Raw genomic sequence first — 17874 nt, forward strand, 5'->3', positions numbered from 1 at the left:
AAATCCGATGTCTCAGCTTTTGTGCTCTGCTGCTTGAAATACTGACACGGAAGAGGAACAGTAGCCCTCACAATTATCAATCATGGCCATTAGCTTGTTTTTATGATTTTGTTAAAGGATAGTTTCACATGATTTTGTTTTTACCTTGTTCAGCCGCATCGCTGATAATTCCGGAAAGTCCAACAATTGGTTTGAAAATTGAAATGCTTCCCTGCTTCCGATTGTTAAGGGACGGGAAAAGACTTTCGACTAATGAGAGTCTTCCTCACGGAACACGCTTCGTGATCACTTCATAGTGGTGTCACTGGTTCAGGAAGACCCAGCAAGGAGGAGGTGCTGCTGTAGCCCCTGGGTCAACAGTCAATACCGACTGCCAAAGAAGTAAAGCGGAAACCGGATGTCTAACCAAAATTCAAACCGTTCATGGAGGTTTACTCGGTGGATCTCCAAGGAAAGAAGATACGTGTTCCATTTTCATACCAGATGCCTCTTAGTAGAGGCGGACTTGAGTCTCTGCTCCACCTCTTCTCTCTGTCTTTGATCTTCATCTTCACCAGCGCAGCAACCTTCGAGATAAGAAACCAATGTCCCTACACTGTATGGGCCGCTGGGATGCCCGACGTTGGTGGGCGGCGACTCGATACGGGTGAAACATGGATCATCTCCGTGGCGGCCAACACAACCCCTGGCCGCATATGGGGCCGCACCAATTGCAGTTTCAACGACAGCGGTCGAGGTACATGCCAAAGCGGAGACTGCGACGGCGTCCTCGAGTGCAAAGTCTCTGGCTCTCAGCCAGTGACGATCACGGAGTTCGCCCTGAATCAATATGCGAACACGGATTTTTTCGTCGTATCACTGGTGAACGGGTTCAACATTCCCTTAGAGTTCAGCCCCATGGCCGGCTGTGATCAGAGGATCAGATGTTCTGCAGACATTAACGGGCAGTGCCCGGTCGAATTACGTGCCCCCGGTGGCTGCAACCACCCCTGCACCGTCTTCCACGCCTCCGTTTATTGCTGTACAAATTTGTCTAGCTGCCAACCCACCTATATCTCCAATTTTTTCAAAGAGAAGTGCCCAGATGCTTACAGTTACTCCCAGGATGATGCCTCCGCCATGTTTACTTGCCCCGGAGGGACAAACTACAGGGTTCTTTTCTGCCCATCAGGAGCCTCAACTAATCGGTCTCGTCCATCTCCTCCGACGGGAAAGGATCAAGGTAACTTCTGCTTGCTTCAGCTATCCTCAAACAAGTAGCAACAACTGAAAAGTAGAACTAGGTAGAATCTGAGAAAGATGATGGAAAGACGCGACTAGATTGCTATTAATTCATTCTCCAGACTGGTAGCCAAAGAAAGATAGAAGCCTCCAAATGGAAAATAAAAGAAAATGTTCCAGAGGAGCTCCTGAATCCTGATTATCTTCTAATGTAGACAATAATAGATATTCTAGTATGCTTAAGGAAAAATCATATAATGTTGCTCAATTTAGGGTAAAGTTACACCTGAAATATATTTTCCTGCCTGATAGCCCTGATGATATGCTTGTCTTCTGCCCATTAGGATCGCCAACGCAATCTCCTCCAAGGGCAGTGGATGAAGGTAACAGTTGGTCACTCCTTTCTCTTTGGTTGCTCTACCATGGCTTTTGAAATATGGACTCTAAATGTCTGAAGAAATCCAAATAACATATTTACAGGCATTTTCAGCGTGGTACAAATTAGGATTTTCATAACGATTAATCCATGATTCCATTAGCTTAGTTGTTAAAACTTTCTTTTATTGCAAGATAATTTATGCAGTTACCCATGTACACTAACACTGGTGGTATTCCATCAGGTGCTGCATCCCAGTCTCTTCAAACCCGAAGGAAAGGCAAGAAATTCTAAATCTTTTGTTTATGTTAGTCCTTTTATGAGTCCTGCATATGGTGAAGCATTTGAGTTTTGACTGTAAAAAAAAAAATTCAATTCATGGCGCGTCCAGTTATACCATCTTCAAAAATGATTTTTTGGTAAAGTATCTGTCTGCAAAGCCAATCTTACCCTGATTAGGATACGCATAAAAGCTGTCATTAGCTCGGATACAAAACTTCTTGGTGATTTCTTTCCCTTACAAACCGCTGCAGGAAATAGAAGGCGCCTATTGGTAATCGGAGTTCCCCTTTCTGTAGCACTATTGCTGTCAGGGTGCATCCTTTACTACTTGAGAAGATACCTGATACGGAAAAGAAGAAAAGGTAAGTCTCAACCACTGCAATTCACCGAAAACCAGAGCAAATGATTCATCACGTGAATCCTATAAGAATCTCCAGCTCTTTACAAACATGATTTGCCAAATTGGTCGTCGACCTGAGATCAGATTCATATAATCAGCTATACCGCATATAAATCCAATCCATCAACCAATAAGTTTAGCCACCAACGTGGCAAACCTTACTTACAACCGTGATTCTCCTGCTCCAACCACTTAAAATGATGCTATAAATAATTGAAAACTCTTTATTTATGCTCACCAGGAAATTCAACAAGTAAGCGAGACCAATTCTTCCCTGAGGTAATGACTGATAAAGCTGTATCCAGTAGGCACCCCAATTTACCACTCTTCAACTTTGACAGCATCTCAGCTGCTACAGATAACTTCTCAGATGCAAATAAGCTTGGAGAAGGTGGCTTTGGACCTGTTTACAAGGTAGCATATTTGGAATCTTTTCTAAAATAAGAACTATATATGTCAGAAATGCAATGTGAATTTTCAGTTCATGATCGCCTAAATGATTTTGTTATTTTTTTTTATGAATAAAAGTTTTGATGTACTCTTTCATTACAGGGCAAACTGCCGAGTGGACAGGAAATAGCCGTCAAAAGACTATCAAGAAGTTCAGGACAAGGAGTAGAAGAGTTCAAAAATGAGATCATACTCATTACCAAGCTTCAGCACAGGAATCTTGTTAAGCTTCTTGGTTGTTGCATTCAGAGAGAAGAGAATATATTGATATATGAGTATCTTCCAAATAAGAGTTTGGATGCCTTCCTTTTCAGTAAGATTCATCTCTATCGATAATTATATACTTGCAAGAGTTGCTGTAGTACATGCTTTTGACCAGTTCAATAATCAACTTGAAGCAGATCCAATTAGAGCAGCAACTCTGAACTGGGACACACGCTTTCAAATTGTAGAAGGGATTGTTCAAGGGCTACTTTACCTTCACAAACACTCAAGATTGAGGATCATACATAGGGATTTGAAAGCCAGTAACATTCTTCTAGATGCTGATATGAACCCCAAAATTTCAGATTTTGGCATGGCAAGAATTTTTGGTCCAGAAGCATCCCAAGCAAATACAACAAGAGTTGTCGGAACATAGTGAGTAGAACCTAATGTTAAACTTGCTCTTCACGGCTGTGCACTCTTGAATAACCAAGTGTTTTTCACCAAAAAATAAAGACTCACCTATGTAATATTGATGCCATGCAGCGGTTACATGGCTCCTGAGTATGCTACGGAAGGACACTGCTCTATAAAATCAGATGTGTTCAGCTTTGGTGTCTTGCTCCTTGAGATAGTGAGTGGAAAGCGGAACAATGGCCTTCATGACTTCAGGAACTCGATAAACCTTCTTGGATATGTGAGTACTTTCTACATATAGCCATCACTAGTCATCCACAAAAATTACAAACAGTAGCTCAACAACCACACTGTAATCAATGGCTAAGTGACTATTTATTACTGAAAACTTCGAAGTTAGCTACCTAATTGTGGACTGAATTCTGAACTATTTCAGGCATGGGAGCTGTGGAATGATCATAGGGTATTTGAGTTCTGCAAGATCCACAACCCACATGGCAGCTTGAAAGATGCATTCATGTTGCACTGTTATGTGTGCAAGAGGGTTCAAGAGATCGGCCAACCACGTCCAGTGTCATATCTATGCTTACAACTGAAACTGCCACCTTACCAGAACCCAAACGTCCTGCATTTTTCATCCGGGACAACTTGGTGGAGACTTCAACTTCGAATAAGGCAGAAACATATTCTGCAAATGACCTAACTTTTTCTGTTTTACAATGCCGCTGAGATATCCATTTTTACTTCTGAGACTACCATCTGGAACACCAATTTATCATTCTCAATGAACACGACAAGCAGCAATCCACTTTCTTCAACTCCAAAAAATTTAGACAGCCTTGCTATTGGCAGGATAAACTTGTGTTTACCGTTCTCAATGAACATGACAAGAAGCAAGACACCTGATGAACAAGCAGGGGATCTCTGAGGAGGGAACTGCAACCATCATCACTCTGCTTTTTCCGGCCAGGACATGATTCTTCACTCAGGGAGATTAATGAAAAATTGCCTCGATAACTGAGTATGGCCCTCACTAAGTTCCATTTGTCAGAGTAGTTCTGTCCACTCTTGTGAGTGGTGGCTTTCCGCCACTTAACGACTAATCTTTGAGTGTGTATTGGCCAGCCTCTTGACATCGGGAATTCTGGGGTACGCCACGTCCCGCGTTCAAATCCCGTGAGAGGCGGTAAAGAATGGGCGGGGCGGGTGTCAGAGTGGTTCCGTCCACTCTTGTGAGCAGTGGCTTTCCGCCGCTTAACGACTAGTCTTTTAAGTTGTATTGGCTAACCTCTTGACACCATTGTCTACTGAAACACAACTTTTAGGTAGAGTACCCTTGGTTAGAACTGACAACTGTTTTCGATTAATCACAGATACGATTTATGATAACAGCACCATTTTACCTGAAAAGCATTAAGAGTAGTACTCATGCTGGAGAAAAGAAAGAAGAACTCCAAGGTTATTAGAGCAAATAGGCATACCATATGAGCAATGTCTAAGGAAACGGAAACACACCATGTGCTCCAAGTTCAATCGCTTTATTCTTTATTCTCTCACTGCAGGCGGATGATAGTTCCAATGCGAGACAAAAAAAATGTCTTTTGTTCAAAGTAATGGAAAAAAGAAAAACATGAATAAGGAAGCACATTGTTTTAGAATCCCAGCTTCTGGTGATGACATTTTAGGATTTACTCCCCCGGTCTAGCTTCTCCAATTTGGGCAAGGGAAAGAAATAAATGCATCTGACTCAGTTTACTCTAGTAAAAATTGTAGATGCCGTTGAAGTTTCTCCATAACTGAACTTCACGCAATGGACTGATTCATCTTCCTGCTTTAAAAGTCAGTTTCTGGTCTCGAATTTGCAGCTTTAATTGCTGCAATATTGACGAACTAAACTGTTCAGTTTACTCGAATATGCCGAAAAATGACAGAACGACTGAAGGAACAAAAAAGAAATGGGAGAAACAAAAGGGAAAAATATGAAATGGGAGCCAAGAGGAGATGTCTGACGAAAACCACCAGATTGGGCCTAAAACGTACGGATTTCATCGGAGATTTAGGATTGCAGCCAGAAAAGAACCTCAGGGGACCTATTTCACACCGGCCGTTTATCCCCGATCTTTGGAGTCGAATCAAGCAATCGGGGTCGGAAACCACGAATCGCCCTGATTCGCTACCTGACCCCGAATTTAGGGTTGGCTTTATTATTTGTTTTATCAGAGGAAAAAAGGGTGAATTTGCGATTTATGGTCACAAAAATTAGTCTTAATTCTCGGAGGTAACCGCTAATAATTCTTGAAATTTTTTAAAAAAAAGAACGAGTAATTTACATGGGTCGAAGTAATTAAGTAATAATGTGGGTCGATGCGGGAAAAGGGTCGTCTTCTGCAGTGATGTCGGAAGCAAACCCTTCTCCAAAGGCCAGAGTAACTGTTGCCCTCCGAACCGGAGGAAGAAGGGGAGAAAGGAGATGGCGTCGGTTTCAGATCGTAGCCATAGTAAGCTGGAAGCGGCGCTCGAAGTGAAATCTCTCAGACGAACTATCAGCGCCTACCTCAAGTAAGTTGCTCGTGTTTCCGACTGCTTCAGTTCCTGCTCCATTATCTAGCTATACCTTCTCACTTTGACTTTAGATATTTGCTCACTGCCTCCTCTGGTCTCTTTTCAACGCATATGCTTGGTTATAGTATTTATCACTTCTGGTCTTTTCTGAATTTCGAGAGCTATTGACCCTTTTGGCATCTATTTCTCAGTGTTAGTCATTTTGGGTTTGCAAGTGACTGTTAGTCGAAAATATGCCTCCTCATTTCGGGTATCCGTCTGGAAAAGTGTAAATTTGGATAAATTTATGGTCTTGTATTAGAATTACGTTTTTTCTTTCTCAACAATGAGAAAAGTGGTTCATTTCCTATCTTACATTACTGTAACAGGAGTTAAAGTGCTGATAAAAATCTCCTGCTTTTGCAGGCACTCTTGTGTCATTTGCCTTTGAAATTTCAGAGGCTCGGACGGTATACTTTTCATTCTAACTTTGACGTGACACTTTATTAACACACAGAGGTCTATGGAGATCACATTTCATGTCAACTATTTTACGTGCATGAATGCATATACTTTGGTTTTACATGTACATAGTAAGACAATGGATTCGAAATGCCAAATCATATCTAATTGGTTGGGTGCTTTATATGTTGCAGATGTATCTCTATAAATTCTTATTTCATCTTTAACATGCTTCAGGTGATTTGTACATCTTTTTCTTCTCGCCCTTGTTTCATTTACTCATTTTAATGGCATAATGCTTCTTGTTTATTCAATAAGAGTTTTTTTGAACAATTATAACATATCCTTAAAACATTTTTAGGAATTATCATGATTCTATGAGAGTGTCCTTGATCATTTAATTATTGTCATTGCAGGCGTTTGAACCTTTACTGGATATGAGTCAGGATATTGATATTTGTGCTGAAAATGACCTGGGGAATAACCACGATTTAGAAAAGGATATGAATATTTGTTCTGGACATCCTGCATCTTCTAGTGAGAGGGCCAATTATGCTGAAACAGTGGAAGTCTGTGGCAGAGGAAAAGATGAGATGGATCATGATCTGCCCCAGAAGGCCGATAATGAGGTACTATTAGCGACCATTTCCAACGTTGTCGATTTGTTACTGGGTTAGAAGTAAAAATGAGATTTAATTAAAGCCAATCAATAACATGCCATGATCAGGATGCTTCTCCATTCTTTTCATATAGAAATTTGACTTATGTAGATGACGCAGGAGATTCCTATGGAGAATTGTTACAAGTCATTTAGTGAAAGCAGGTCCATAAACTCTGAGACCAATGCTCAGATATCTGGAAGAGAGGATGACATTGAAATTGCCAATGGAAATGTGAGTGTCTTTTATCTATTAATTATTTATTTATCATGTGCAAGATGGGATTTAAGATTCACATGGCTATTGAAATTAGTTGTTTTAAGCTGAATTTGTGCCCTGGAATACAAGATTCTTAGAAACCATCTTTGTGTTAAATGTAATAGTTCCCATTCTAGGATCAGGACGGTTTGAAGATTTGGTTGCTTTTGGCCCCATCTCTGTGAAGCCAAAGAGCTCCTCTTACTGTGAGTAGGAGCTTTATGGCAAAAGAGGTGTTTGGCTGCACTAGCTTTTGAAGAAGCTGTTCTACAAACAGGTAAGATTACAAGATCGTATCTTTCCAAGTGCTACTTGGTAGTTCTTTCCTTGGGACAAATATACTTCCCATGCTTTTTCATACTCTTCTAATATGGAATGCTCTCTTGAATAAGATGGAGCTAATAAAAAAATAACAGCCTTCATGTTAAAAATAAATAAAAAAAACTGCCCTCAAAGGGATATCTGAAGAAGAGTCATCACAAGAACTTCCTTGAGATTCTCTCTTCATCTTTTTTTTTTTTTATGAAACGGTAATGCTTTTATTGATCAATAAACAAACAAATTAAGCTCAAGACTCTCTTTCAAAATGCTCATCAAATGCGGGCAGCAACTTATTATTTTGAATCAACATGAAACCTGTAAACAACATACAGGTATATAGATAACTTCTATTTTAACTACCATCTAATGTTTCAGTGATTTTTAAAGTGCCAGTTTTGAAACCTGCCCCAAGCCTTATTGTAGCCTTCTCTTAAGTAACAACTGGGTGAAATGAATTTGTTGTGTGTATGCTGCTTGGATAAGCTCTTCTCTAAATGGAGAATGCTTGAGCTTCAAATCAAGCTAAAGTCTTCCAACCAGTAGTTCCAGAAAGTGATTTATTTGTATCACAGACTTCATGGAGGTGACGAAAGCTGTGCACTTGAGAAAGTTCATGCATGTCTTCTGTCAAATTATTTAATTGGTGTTTAGGTCCTTTTTTTTTTTCCTGTTAAAAAAAGAGGAGAGTTCCTGTTTGACTTTCGTGCATTAAATGTAAATTAACTTCGACAAGATCATAGCATCCATTTCATGTAAATATGTGGAGATTGAATCAAAGTGGTGATCTAGGGCAACATATTCTTATTGAAACTTTGTAAAGTGAGCACAGACGGAAGTACAATTTTAGTTTGAACACCTTGAATTCCAATCCATTATTATATGTTACTTATAGTATGTTCTGACTTTCAACTCCTTATGTATGTGATTGCAATATTCAGTAATTTTCATTGGAAGACTGCAAACTTTTTCTCAATTTTGTTTCTACCATTGATATTTTGATACTGTAGTTAGTTATCTTCTTTTCCATGGTAGTATGCATTGAAGTGGAAAAGGAAATTATAGGGCTTCACTTTGTTATTTCAAAGTAAATACTTGAAACCAGGACATCAACTGATATAAACTATGTGGATTACAAGAAATGAAATCCTTTCAAAGAAGACATTGCTCTCTCTCTCTCTCTCTCTCTCTCTCTCTCTCCACCTCTGATTCAGTTCTATTAATTCAATTGTAATCCTTTTAGGCAATTTTTTTGTCATACTACTGGTTGGATCTAGCATTACAGTTGAATGTTCCTTTTGTGGATGTGGACAAGCTATAAAATTCTGTCTCCAGTCTTTCTATGTCTTTTCAGATCGTCAAATTCTTTGGTGATATAACTTTATTCGGAGCTCTTCTTTTGCAATGTGAAATGGTTGACCATATCATCACATTGGTCATTTGCTGTTCTACTTCTTCCTATTAACACCAAAGTATCATAGAATACGAAAGATTCTTTCTTACATGTCAAACTTGGGGGTAATGGTTTACCTCCCTTGTTATACCAGGTAAGATGTATTATAAGGAACATTGTAAGGGACTGGGCATCTGAGGTATTTTCTTATAAACTTGGGGCTTTTAGGTTCAATCGATTATTCTACTCATTGTACATAGATTTCAGCACATTGCCAATGTTTTTTATAATAAATAATTAGGGACAGAGAGAACGTGACCAATGTTGTAAGCCCATTCTTGAAGAACTCGTCTGCCTATTTCCTCAACAAAGTAAAGCCAGGTGCACATTAATTCCATTTTGCTTTTATCTAATATATTGTTTGTTTGGAAGTCAAATAGCTTTATTAAGTTGTAAAAGATTCAAAATAATTATTAATAGGTGTGGCTGCAGGGTGTGTGAAATGGGAATCCACCTTCTCTTACCCTGCTTAACATAGCCATCCCAACCCATGGGGCTGGGATGGGGTTCAGCAGAAAATCCCACCAAGGTTTGAGGCTGGGGAGATTCAGCTGACCCTACTCCATGAGGATAACTCCCACAGAGAGAATGACAGGAGGAATGAGAGAGAAAGTAGGAAAGGTGGGCTGTTCTGGTACCCATGTTCATGAGAGAATAGGTAGAGGGTGCCTTCCCCTCCCGTCCTGCATGTAAATGGGGCACACAGGAGAACGGAAATGGGATGCCCCGGGAGTGTTGAGTTTTCAACCCTGTTAGGGGGCATGTGAAGTGATGATCAAGGGTGGGTTTTCAAAAAGCTGCCTTGAACCTTACTGATTTCTAATCATAATTGACTAAACTATCACCCAGTACTGTAAATAATGTGAGAAACATATTATTCATTGTTTTCAAAGTTATTAGAAATTTTCTCAAGAGAAGACCAGGTTTAACATGCTTTTTGGTGGGGGTAACAGGCCTCCTTCTTGCTTAGTCCCAGGGGCTGGCTGGACTTGGGAGATTGGCATCGGAGATATTATGGCTCGGTGGGTAAATTATGCTATTTTTGTAAAGTGCTTTGTGTTGTGGTCCTAGTTAAGGATGAAATCAATTGATTTTTCATTACCAGGTTTCACATGTCAGGGAAATGAGTTCTCTTATTACACGATGATCTGCTCAAGTTTTATACTTAACCAGTAAGAGGCTTGGTGGTTTTTCATGAAGAGGAACGTTCTTAAAATTGTTTGCTCAATCCGTTTTATATATTTAATTTTCAGCACACAGACTGCTGGCGAGTGGAGTATTTATCCTTGGATTCATAGCAATTGTAATTCCCTTTCAGATAATGACCAACTTCGGCCTATTACATTTCCAGACATTCATCCTGCTAGGTATTACTTTCAGCTAATTGATTCATTATGTGTCATGGTATGTATTTCCTAAGCCTTATTTATATGATAATGTTCTTCCCAATTCATTTTATAATTGATTTGCTATTTTTCAGTGAAGAGTTTGTGATTTGTGTCTGATGTATCCGTGTTCATAGGTACAAATGCCTTTGATTCATCCTTCTATCCAAAAACAATAAATTTCATCTGCCTCTGGATGCTGTGGTGACCTGTTTTTTCTTATCATTAGACACAGCACATAACATTGTTGAATACATAGAAGTTATTTCAAGAATGCTGAAAGATGGAGGAGAGAGTTTTCTCTAAGTTATTTGTAATGTTTATTATGCATTAACTAATTAAAAAAAATTTATAGACATGTTTTAAATGTCATTAATTTAGTGAAAACATCATTTGGCATTTTGATCCACTGCTAGGTGTGGATAAACATGGGGCCACTTCTTTACCACTTTGCAGATGCATATGGGCAAGATGAGGTAATGATCGCAAGATGAGGTAATGATCAAGCCTTCTGTGCTTTTTTTTTTTCTTTTACATTGGGATGGTGGTTATAGTGGTGGTTGTTTGTCACAGATGCCTATTGAAGTAAGCTTGGAAGATGTGAAAAAGATTGCATTTCACAGATGTCTACTGAAGCAAGAACATAATTAATTGTAACTATAGGTGGGTAGATGATGCACTTCTTAACCAAGAAACCAAGGAGTACACTCTCGTGTTTTCATTATTTTTTTCATACTAGGTATTGCTGGTAGCTGACCCTGCTGCCAACTAAAAATAAACAAACTATCTAATGAGTAAATAGGCAATGGTGTTTGCTTTACCTGTCATGGATCTCGTTACGCCCGCTGCTGCCTGAGCCTTGAACCAATTATATAGTCTTGGTTTGATAACGAGGCGTGTGTTTTGGGTTTGTTTAACGCACTTCTCTCTACACTTCTAATGATGGGATGAACTGGACTGCAGAATCATTACTTGGGCTGCATTTCTTTGATTTATTTTTTTATTTTTTATTTTTTCTACTCTATCAGCAGATGAATCGGACCCTTTGAATCATCAAAGTCACGGACGGAGTCATCTGCTTCTTGCAGCACCAGCAGCAACAGCCTTTGAGGGTGGAAGGGTTCCAAACGCCTTGTCCCATACAGAGGATGTGATCCCAAAACCTTTGTTCTGAATTCTGAAGTGATGATTCATATGGTACTTCTGCTCAAATGGAAAAGGGTGAATAATTTAACGAATGCTGTCCTTGAATAATAGAGGACAATCGTAACCCAAGAACATGTACGACCCTATCAAGATGGTTCTCGTTGGTGTAATATCATTCATGAATTCAAAATAACATCTTTTATTGGTAGGATGATCAAAAGGAACTTTAAATTGCACCAATCAGATGCATCTTATACTCCCACTTTTCTTTTATTGTGTTTCAAAAGAAAAGACTAACAAAACTTTGGAGAGAAATCAGTTTAAGTAAAAGTATGTACTTGTCAATTACCATACCTTCAGATTCCGAGGAACTTCACTTGAAGGCTGTCCATGATGAAGGTAATAGTGTGTCACATCATAGATGATATAGCCCAACAGGCTACCTCCAAATAAAGCAGGAGCAATTGATGGAGTTGAAATAAGCTTGGCAAAGTTCCAAAACTGTTGTATACAAATGAAAAGGCAGTGACTCTATCCATCAGATCAGAGCTTTTTTTTTTTTTTTTTGTCAGTAGTTTGGGATACGGTCTAAAAATCGACTATTCTAGCTGTTCCAGCCAGTACTTAAATGTCCAGAACGGTTCCTACTCCCTTATATTGATGATAATTACTTCTGATGGACATGCTTTTAACAATATAAAAACAAATATAAAATCCAGAGAAGAGAATAGAGGATGAGAAAGTCAGAAGTCAGATAATTTTCTGTTTTTTCTTTTCATATTGTGAAGTTATAAAAACCACAATGTACATGTAACATGGAAAGACATAAAAAATTTACCGGCACCAATAAAATAGTTGTTCCAGCAGGAGGGAAGACAAGACGTAATCCATCCATTGGATGTTTATGATGGCAGCCATGCAGAAGATAATGTATGGTGTTTCCCCTGTAGTGAAATTTAAAATAGTTGTTAAACATTAAAGCAACAGGAAGAATTAAATGACAAAAGGAAGCAATCAAAAAATTTACGTAAAGACTCGAATTACCAGTAGCTCTTTGTTTTTATGTGAAAGAGGAAACGATGCAAAGTATACTCCAACAATGTCCACACAAATATACCAAAGGTCACTATTACAGCTATCTGAGGAAGTGTGTGACCCATTTGGAAGGATCTATACACTAACCAACACACCACGGGCAACCAAATAAGTGGGATAACCCACCATACAGTCCGTGTCAAAAACTGTCATAAAAACAGAGATAAATCAGGTTGATGCAATTACGCTGACCTAAATGCCAACTATCATATCATAATAAAAAAATAAGGCACCTCTAAGATGTCATTTGCAAAAAAACGTGGCCCTTCCTTGCTGACTATAGGCTGGTGAACCCATTCCTGGTAGGATTCACCAAGATGGCCAACCTGTAAAGAGAATTGGTAAACAAGTGCCTGAGTTGTAAGTATACCAAAAACTGGAGCATTTTATGAGACAAATAGCTTGCAATTTGATTAGAATAGCAACTATGAGAACAATTATCAGTGAAGAGTAAGCTGAAAGCAAGAAGTTTAAGGAATAAGATCTGACCTGAAAAACAAGAGGCTTATTCAAGTCCACAGTAAAGGGTTGTGCAACCATCGTTGTGCTTACTACCAAGAAAATAATGTTCAACAGCTAAGCCAGATGTTTACGAAACAAGGACATGAAAATTAAAGGTTAACTTTCATTATTCTTTTGAAAGCTTTACTGTCATTTAGCACAAAAACATCCTAGATCCCAAATCTCCAATCTTAACGGGAAAAAAAGTTCATCAAAGCTCATTGTCCTCCGTTTGGCTTACTTTATAGAAGACACAGAAGATAGACGAAAGCTTGAAAGTTGAAACAACCGAGACAACCAAACACAACAAGCCTTAAACATTTCTCAAGAACAAAAAACAAAATTCAACCAAACATAAAATTGTCAGTTCTATGGCTTCAAATTGAACACTTCTGTAGCATCACAACGCATTGGAGGACAACTGCTTGTAAATACAAGAGACCGTATGCCCTTCCCCAAACCAATTAAAAAGAGATAATGGCGATATAAATAACAACAGGATTTCCCATTTTGCCAAAAATAAAAAAATTAAAAAAAAAATGGCTGTAAAGAAGAGAAGAAATTACATCGTGATTTGAATACCATTGAAAAACCCTGTAAATGACACTTGCGAGTCTAAAAAGATAACCAAGATTGAGTAAAACACGGGGAGTTCAAGACGCAGCAAAATTCATAAAGCCATAATCTCAAGAGGTGACCTCATCTGGACATCGAAAAGCACAGTTTAAAACCCCCTCGAAGCATAGACGTTACCACGTATGATCTACAAATGCAGCTACTTCAACCACACAAACCCGCAGAAAACACACTACAAAGCAAAAAAATCAGCTGAAAAATCTCAAGAACGAGTACTGAGCCATCGATTCACAAAAAAACCAAAAAACAAACAATTTGGCGACGGCAATAAAATGATCACTAACGCAAAAAGAACCGCTATACTTCACGACAAAAGGACCGCATCTAAAGCATCAAAACCTTCACCACCACTAAAAATTCAAAGAAATCCACCGTCACACCACTGTGAAACGTACACGAATCACTGCCACGAAAAAAATCACATAGTCATTAACAAAACAAGCTGAGAATCACTTACTATGGATAATGCTGGAGGGAGAAAGCCCGGATCTGACAATCCACGGCAACGAAGCCCTAGAATCGCTCGTCCGGACCCCCTCGGAGCAAAGGTGAATACGCTAGAACACGAGCTGAGACAGTCGGGTTTTAACCGGTATTTATTGGAGAGACGATCGCACACTCGCGCTGGCATGCCAGCTAGGCTGTTCAAATTAGTCGTGGCAGTTCCCGACAGTGGGACCCACATTTAGTACGGCTTATAGCAGTCGTTCCTGTGGGGCCCGTTTGGATCGTCGCCCGTCGCCCATCGTCCAACGGAACGGAAAGGAATGAACCGGCGGCGTTTTCGGTCTATCTCTACTTTTACATTATTTCCATCGCCTCCGCGATTTTCTCTCTCTTTGGCCCCGGCTTGCGGACTTGTCCGGAGAACGCGACTCCAGTTCCCTAACGCACCCAAAATGTAAACCGTGAAATCGACCATCAAATACGTCTTTGGTGAAAAAAAGAATTTTTTTTCCAATTTTTGGCAGCATATAATTCCAAAGAAAAGAGAAAATATTATTTTTATTAGTTAATAGATTTTTATCTATAAAAACATAGAATTTGAAGAGAAAGAAAAGAAAAAAGAGTCACAAAAACATTTGATCTTCAACGAGCTGTATGTACCTCATTTTCCCGTCTCTCTCTGTCTCTCTCTGTCTTCCATAGATAAGAATTACTGTTTCATGTTTGTCTTTGATTTAATAAAATGAAGAATGCCATTGTGTGGGATCTCTCCCAAAGAAGCCTCTTCGCTTCTAATAATGCAAATGTCTATTTCATTTGATGTTGCCCTCTATTTCTTCATATTAGAATTTTGAAGCTCTTCATTTCACTGATATTACCTTGTTTCCAAATCTATGCCATTGTGTAGGATCTCTCCCAAAGAAGCCTCTTAGCTTCTAATAATGAAGATGTCTATTTCATTTGATGCTACCCTCTATTTCTTCTGGTTAGAATTTTGAAGCTCTTCATTTCATTGATATTACCTTGTTTCCAAATCTATGAAAATTTATCCTCAGAAACTAGTCCTTCATGGTTTGAAAACTTTATTGGATTAAGTTATTTATCACATCTGCATTTTGTAGGATCTTGAATTAGTCCACTCGAATTTTCTTTCGCCTAATGTGCTTACTCTAAATTTTTTTGTAGAAGTTTTGTTCTTTGCTTTAAAGTAAAAGTACTACATAGTGTGGACACAACCTACTGTTTGTCATATGTTGAATGTGTTGTGTTACTTTTGGGGGCTTTATATAGATGTTATAGTTTTGTTCTTATACATCCTATGGATTTTTGGGGCAGTGCTCCATAATGGTCCTTGCTGAATGCCGAACTTGTTTCTCTAGATATCCACATTGGATACATGCATGGGACCATTGGAGGCATAATCCTGGTAATATTCCTCGGTCGCGCCAGTGACGCCTGATTTACGTGGGAGAAAAGTGCCCAAACAGGTGGACCTAATTTTCTATTAAAGAGTCACCGAAACATTTGATCTTCAACTAGTTGTATGTACCTCATTTTCCCTATCTATTTCTCTCTTTTACTTCCTCCTCTTTTCTCTCTGTCTCTTTGGCTCCCATCCACACCATTTCTCTCTTTCTTTCATAGATAAGAATTAATGTTTCATGTTTGTCTTTGATTTTGGGGGGGTTAGTCCCCCAAATGGATTTTTGAAGATCAAGTTCATGTCCAACATGAAGATCATGTCAGTCATGTACATGAAGATCATCTTCGCACTTGATGTTAGTATTGACGACTTCATGTGCATTGGAAAACAATTTCCAGTGTTACTACCCCAACATGAAAAAAACATAAAAAACAAGAGAATCCCTAAACCCTTACAGTACACTTAATTACAACATAATCCTTAAACCCCAAATTAGGTAAAACAACCATTATTACTACACGAATAAGTTATTTAATGTATAATTAAATATATTAATATATGTATTAATTGAATTAGATATTTTATTGTGCATTAATAATTACAGGAGCCAATGAAATATGCACATAATAATTACAAATAATAAATAAATAACATTATAAATAAAAAAACGAAAGTAATACGTTGAGTTATTAATTTATTAATAACATATGATATACTTTAACCTAAAATAAATAATTTAAGAGAAAAAATTGATCTAATCATAACTTTAACACACTATATATTTGTACATAATATATTTTATGTATTATTAATTAATAATATATTATCACAAAATTTAAAACCATAGGTTTAATTAACTATAGCAATCGGATAATTATGCCAAAATAATTTATCAAATATTTATTTTAAAAATATTTTAATTATGACTGGACTATTAAATCACTATTTTAATAAATTAATTATAAAATAAATATATTAAATAAATAAAATAATTATTTTTATAAATAAAATTTATAAATTAATGATTTTTATGACGATAGTTTAATTTTTCCTAACTTAGGTAAAATTAAACCATCGTCGTCTTCCTCAGCGGCGAGCCAACGGGCAATGCCGATAGAGGCGGCGCTCCAACGATACGCTGAGAGGGAGGCCGAGAAGCTCTGCAACTGATGCTCGACCTCTTGTGCTCTGCCACGAAGGTCGAGAGGGAGAGGAGACGGAGGATGGCCGAGGGGGGGAGGGGGGGTGGAGATGAGAGGAACACCGAGAGAGAAGAGAAGCCGTCACCGAGGGAGGCAGGCCTCCCTCCCTTGTGACCTCCGTCGCAGAGCCTCTCGGTTTCCTGTACTCTACAACGGAGGTCGAAAGGGAGAGGTCGTAGAGAGGGAGACCGAAGAGGGACGGTGGAGACGAGAGAGGGAGCAGAGAGCTCGGGGTTTAGGGAGACGACAGAGCTGCGGGAACGAGAGAGGGGTGCGCCAGAGAGAGCCCCGCGCATGAATCATGTACATGAATCTCAAAATCGGGCGAAAAACACTTTCCGCCGTTTACTCTTGGGACATGAACTCCTGAGTCATGGATGATCATGTACATGACATTAAGTTTGGAACTCCCTAACAACATCAGGACATGAATTGAGTAATGAGCATGAAGATCATGTCCTGAGTCATGTTGACTAACCCCAAAATGAAGAATGTCATTGTGTTGGATCTCTCCCAAAGAAGCCTCTTAGCTTCTAATAATGAAGATGCCTATTTCATTTGATGTTGCCCTCTATTTCTTCTGGTTAGAATTTTGAAGCTCTTCATTTCATTGATATTACCTTGTTTCCAAATCTCTGAAAATTTATCCTTAGAAACTAGTCCTTCATGGTTTGAAAACTTTATTGGATTAAGTTATTTATCACATCTGCATTTTGTAGGATCTTGAATTAGTCCACTCGAATTTTCTTTCGCCTAATGTGCTTACTCTAAATTTTTTTGTAGAAGTTTTGTTCTTTGCTTTAAAGTAAAAGTACTACATAGTGTGGACACAACCTATTGTTTGTCATATGTTGAATGTGTTGTGTTACTTTTGGGGGCTTTATATAGATGTTATAGTTTTGTTCTTATACATCCTATGGATTTTTGGGGCAATGCTCCATAGTGGTCCTTGCTGAATGCCGAACTTGTTTCTCTAGATATCCACATTGGATACATGC

General features: G+C 38.6%; 3 protein-coding genes and 1 pseudogene across 9 annotated transcripts; 3 read left to right on the top strand and 1 right to left on the bottom strand.

Annotated features, from left to right (window-relative positions):
• The first annotated feature begins 423 nt into the window (after window positions 1-423).
• Window positions 424-1260, top strand: LOC137952711 (thaumatin-like protein 1). The gene has a single exon (XM_068799769.1). It carries the CDS (start codon window positions 424-426, stop codon window positions 1258-1260), a length of 837 nt encoding a protein of 278 aa, XP_068655870.1.
• An 874-nt stretch (window positions 1261-2134) lies between these two features.
• Window positions 2135-4247, top strand: LOC137953144 (G-type lectin S-receptor-like serine/threonine-protein kinase At1g11330; annotated as a pseudogene).
• Window positions 4248-5578: 1331 nt separating this feature from the next.
• On the top strand, window positions 5579-11541 carry LOC137953091 (uncharacterized). Of its 7 annotated transcripts, none has more exons than XM_068800305.1 (13): window positions 5579-5909; window positions 6318-6361; window positions 6548-6590; window positions 6770-6982; window positions 7124-7246; window positions 9136-9180; window positions 9283-9362; window positions 9995-10063; window positions 10147-10213; window positions 10295-10408; window positions 10843-10921; window positions 11000-11089; window positions 11458-11541. In XM_068800305.1, exons 3-9 carry the CDS (start codon window positions 6582-6584, stop codon window positions 10166-10168), a joined length of 561 nt encoding a protein of 186 aa, XP_068656406.1. In that variant the 5' UTR covers window positions 5579-5909; window positions 6318-6361; window positions 6548-6581; the 3' UTR covers window positions 10169-10213; window positions 10295-10408; window positions 10843-10921; window positions 11000-11089; window positions 11458-11541. The 7 variants fall into 7 exon arrangements, with proteins under 7 accessions (XP_068656406.1, XP_068656408.1, XP_068656404.1 ...); XM_068800307.1 differs by lacking the exon at window positions 11000-11089 and adding an exon at window positions 10564-10630 and having other exon boundaries at window positions 11455-11486; XM_068800303.1 differs by lacking the exons at window positions 10843-10921; window positions 11000-11089; window positions 11458-11541 and adding an exon at window positions 10564-10809 and having other exon boundaries at window positions 10295-10445.
• LOC137953090 (dihydroceramide fatty acyl 2-hydroxylase FAH1-like) lies at window positions 11498-14356 on the bottom strand. The gene is made up of 7 exons (XM_068800301.1): window positions 14262-14356; window positions 13157-13218; window positions 12901-12993; window positions 12617-12813; window positions 12411-12516; window positions 11927-12073; window positions 11498-11629 (listed from the first exon to the last, which is right to left on the bottom strand). The coding sequence occupies exons 2-7, from the start codon at window positions 13205-13207 to the stop codon at window positions 11498-11500; spliced, it is 726 nt and encodes a 241-aa protein (XP_068656402.1). The 5' UTR covers window positions 13208-13218; window positions 14262-14356.
• Between the last annotated feature and the right edge of the window lie 3518 nt (window positions 14357-17874).

The sequence above is a fragment of the Aristolochia californica genome, unplaced genomic scaffold, assembly GCF_029961685.1.
Source record: "Aristolochia californica isolate CCGP_79_NKW_82.1479 unplaced genomic scaffold, dmAriCali1.0.hap1 SCAF_16, whole genome shotgun sequence".
Classification (NCBI taxonomy): Eukaryota; Viridiplantae; Streptophyta; class Magnoliopsida; order Piperales; family Aristolochiaceae; genus Aristolochia; species Aristolochia californica.